Consider the following 3,823-nt stretch of genomic DNA (forward strand, 5'->3'; position numbering starts at 1 on the left):
AGGAATGGAACCAAGTCCTCGAATTAAAATTGATCTAGTTGATACTTTCGGCAGGCGGTTCTTTGTGGGTTTCTTGGGTCAGGCGACATTTGTGATAGACCATTGATTTTACCAAATTTTAGCCATGATCTGTAAGTGTTTTAATATATATTTACTACTATATAGAGTCTATTAATAGTATTTACAGGTTCAGGTACGTTCTAGAGAAATATATTGATTTTGGAGCCTTCTGAGGTGTAGAACTGCACAGACGCGTTAGATATCTAGCTATAGATGGAGAGCTTCCCACCGTTATATTAGGCTCGTATTTTTACACAGGATATAGATTTGAGTTATCTTTCCAGTGCCACCGGTTTGAGGTCAATCAGCATCCTGTAGCAGATGTTATACCCGTTTTACTGAAGAGTGGTCAATCTGCCTCATGAGAGGAAGCTGTCGAGGAGATGAAGGACTGTTGATCGATGTTGCAGCATTGGTGTCGATCGACAGTGATGCCAGAATATGGGCTGAGCATATTTTATGACTGCTGAAGCCCAGAATCAACCCCAAATTACCAGAATACCCTTGGACGACCTGAAACTCTATTTATGTTATTTATAAGCCATTGTTGACGACTACGCTATCTACGCTTTTCTTTGATTCATTGTTCTTAGTTAGGAGAGAAAGGAGGAAATCCTTCAGAGTCCTCCTGGAACTCCTTTGGTTTCTTTATTGCTTTTATCAGTTTTATATCTATTCATCTTTGATTTTCTGTGACAACTTCATGCTTGAATAGATCCATCTATTAGGTTTAGGGTTCAGATAGGATGAAGGATTAGCCCCAAATATAGATTGCTAAGTTGTTAGGATCTCCATCAATTGAATTGCACTTATTGCTTGTGTTCTAGAGTCGCAAACTAGAACCATGATGTTAGGATGAATAGGCGCACGCGAGAGCATGGTTTATCTCCTTAATAATTCATATTGTGCTAGGATTCCTAGAGAAAGACGAGAGTTGATCTAGGAACCTAGTGAACATAGTTCAAACCTGCTCGGTAAAGCTCGCTGGAAGGATCGTCGATTGACAACTCGGTAGTTGTATCGATCGACGGTCTGAAAGGTGTATCGATCGACATTCCAATCGAATTGTCGATCAACACTTTCTACAGATCAACATGCGAGAGTTGAGATCTTAGATCTAGTGATAGATAATCTAGACATGCAAGAGCTGGTAGATTATTGCTATTGTTTGAGTTCTTGTGCATCCAACAAACATCTTATGCATCTATATCATTATAATCCTAATTTCCTGAATAGAAACCCTAGATCTAGCAAACCATCATTCCATCAAACAACTCCCTGCCAAGCTGAACAATTGTCTTGTTCAACTTGTTTACTATTTATTTACTGCTTTATAAACTATTAGCCTAGCTTAATCACTATTTAGATCTAATTGGTTTCCTAGCTCCTTGTGAATTCGATCCCTAAGTACTACAACTCGGCCTCTTATTTGAGAGAGTATAAATCACTCCTTAGGGTAATTTGAGTGATATCAAATTGATCAGAGATAGAAACTTTTTGGAGTTACAGCCGCAGAGATCTGACAGTTGGATTTGGAAGAGTCTCTGTAACTTGAGGCATATTGCTCGACCTATAATAATATGCGAAGTAGGCAATGGAAATTTAGCTCGTTTCTGGCACAACAACTGGACATCTCATGGCCCCTTGATTGACTTAACGGGACCTAGAGGGCCAGGAGTCACTGGTCTTCATGTGGATGCGGTTGTTGCGGAAGCGTTGCGTGACGGGAATTGGTGATTAAGTAGGAGTAGAAGCAGAAATAGACTAATCACCATGATTCGTGATAGTCTACCAGATGCAAATCCTATTTGCTCATCTGAAGTGGACGATATATACATGTGGAAGCCAGGGAACAGAGTTGCATCAATCTCTTTCTCCACTGCGGATACTTGGGAGGCTTTACATCCGCAAGGAGAGCCAGTTTTCAGGCATAGGCAGGTTTTGTTTCAAGGGAGGATTCCGAAACACGCCTTTATAACCTGGGTGATTGCTCGAAACAGATTGGGGACACGAGATAGAATGAAGAGTTGGGGATTGCAGGTGCCACCAACGTGCATTTTATGCAACAAGGCGGCTGAGACAAGAAAACACCCTTTCTTCGACTGTAGCTACAGCTCGGAGGTATGGGTGTTCTTTTGCTCTAGGTTGAGTATAAACCCTCCTGTTCTGTTCGAAGATGGGCTAAGATGGTTAAGGAATCCTTCCCCTGAAGAGTTTGTGAAGTTGATAGTAAAGCTTGTGTATCAAGCCGCTCTATACAGTATTTGGAAGGAGAGAAATGCTCGGATTCATAATCAGATTTCTCGTCCGGCTCAGGCTGTGATTCTTGAGATGAAGCAAACAGTACAAGCGAGACTAGACCCGCTGTCAAGAGCTCATAATTCTAGAAGGACTGACATCACCTTGCTTGGTACTTGGTTCAGTTTTTTCTAGCAGCAGATAGAATGAAGAGTTTTGAAGAGTAGAAGCGTTGAAGGTGTGAGGATAAGAATGAGGTAATTGTTTGGGAGTAACTTGCAGGTTTGTGTACAGTTAAAAGCTTTTTGAATATTTTCCTAGTGTGGGCGCCTTGTGAGGTGTTAAGTTGTTTTTTTCCTGTTATATTAAATGGAGTAAAAGTAGTTAAAAAAAAAGAGAAGAACATGGGAAACCCTAGATACTTAGCACCCTAGACAACGACCTCGACCTCGAACTCTCACGCTCTCTTTCTTAATACTTTTCACTTAAACCTTATTTCGTAATATTTGTAACCCAATCTCATTTCTATCATTGTATTCGATCAATCCTTATCAATAACAGTCCATTTTTGTCAACTGGAATCTGATTACATCGTTGTCCACATTATTTCATCCCTAATCCTTTACAAAAGAATCACTACCAAATACCTAGTGTGAATTTTATGATCCACAATAATGTCTTTTATAAACTAACGTTCAATTTTAATGTGGTATATCCTCTCATGATACTTGGGATTCTTCACACAAGAGATACTAGTTTGACTATCACAATTAGTCATAGGACACAAAGCTCTTTCGTGTCTTGTAAGCTATGTAAGAATCTCATGAGCCATACAATCTCTCAAATTTATGCAGAATATGGAATAGACTCAATCTTCATTGTAATGTAGCTGTACAATATCACTTCTTGCTTCCTTAGTAATCACACTATTACTCAACAAGAAGACATATTCTTAAGTTGATATACGCTTATCCATATTTCTGTCCAAATCAGTATCGGTATATCACGTTAAGCGTAAACTACTTCGTTGATAACACAAAGAATAGTCATGTAACGATCCATTAACTTTGGCCCAGTAATGCCCAATTTAATTGCAGAAAACCCTAAGTTTTTTATTTAAAAAAGGATTTTGTGATCCTTATGGAAAGAGAATTTTGCATGGCGAAACTCTGCTGGAAAATCACTGGATAAGCCACCAATAGCTACAATGAAGAAGGAGCGCCATGACACCATCTGTAAAGAGAGATTAAGGCACATCAAACACGTTTTGGGAGAACAGAAGTATGACTGATCAAAACCAAAAATTTCAAAGCCAAATTTTGAGGTTATGTTCTAAACTAATAGATATATGTATATAACGGATCATCATTTGGAAATTTTTAAGAGTTATTGTTGCTTCTCCGAGACTCATTTCTGCAGATCAGATCCGTGAACAGTAAAATTCATTAGAGGTTTCCCATGATCCAGAATGACTCAGAAAACTTGAGAGATATCATTGGAAACGTTTTGCTGTCCACTTTCCAGA

The 3,823-nt window shown here is 39.0% G+C and overlaps 1 protein-coding gene across 1 annotated transcript; it reads left to right on the forward strand.

Moving 5' to 3' along the window:
• Positions 1-1,833: 1,833 nt before the first annotated feature.
• On the forward strand, positions 1,834-2,493 carry LOC106308568. The gene has a single exon (XM_013745723.1). The coding sequence runs from the start codon at positions 1,834-1,836 to the stop codon at positions 2,491-2,493; it is 660 nt and encodes a 219-aa protein (XP_013601177.1).
• Positions 2,494-3,823: the final 1,330 nt, after the last annotated feature.

Source organism: Brassica oleracea, chromosome C8 (assembly GCF_000695525.1).
Source record: "Brassica oleracea var. oleracea cultivar TO1000 chromosome C8, BOL, whole genome shotgun sequence".
Lineage (NCBI taxonomy): Eukaryota > Viridiplantae > Streptophyta > Magnoliopsida > Brassicales > Brassicaceae > Brassica > Brassica oleracea.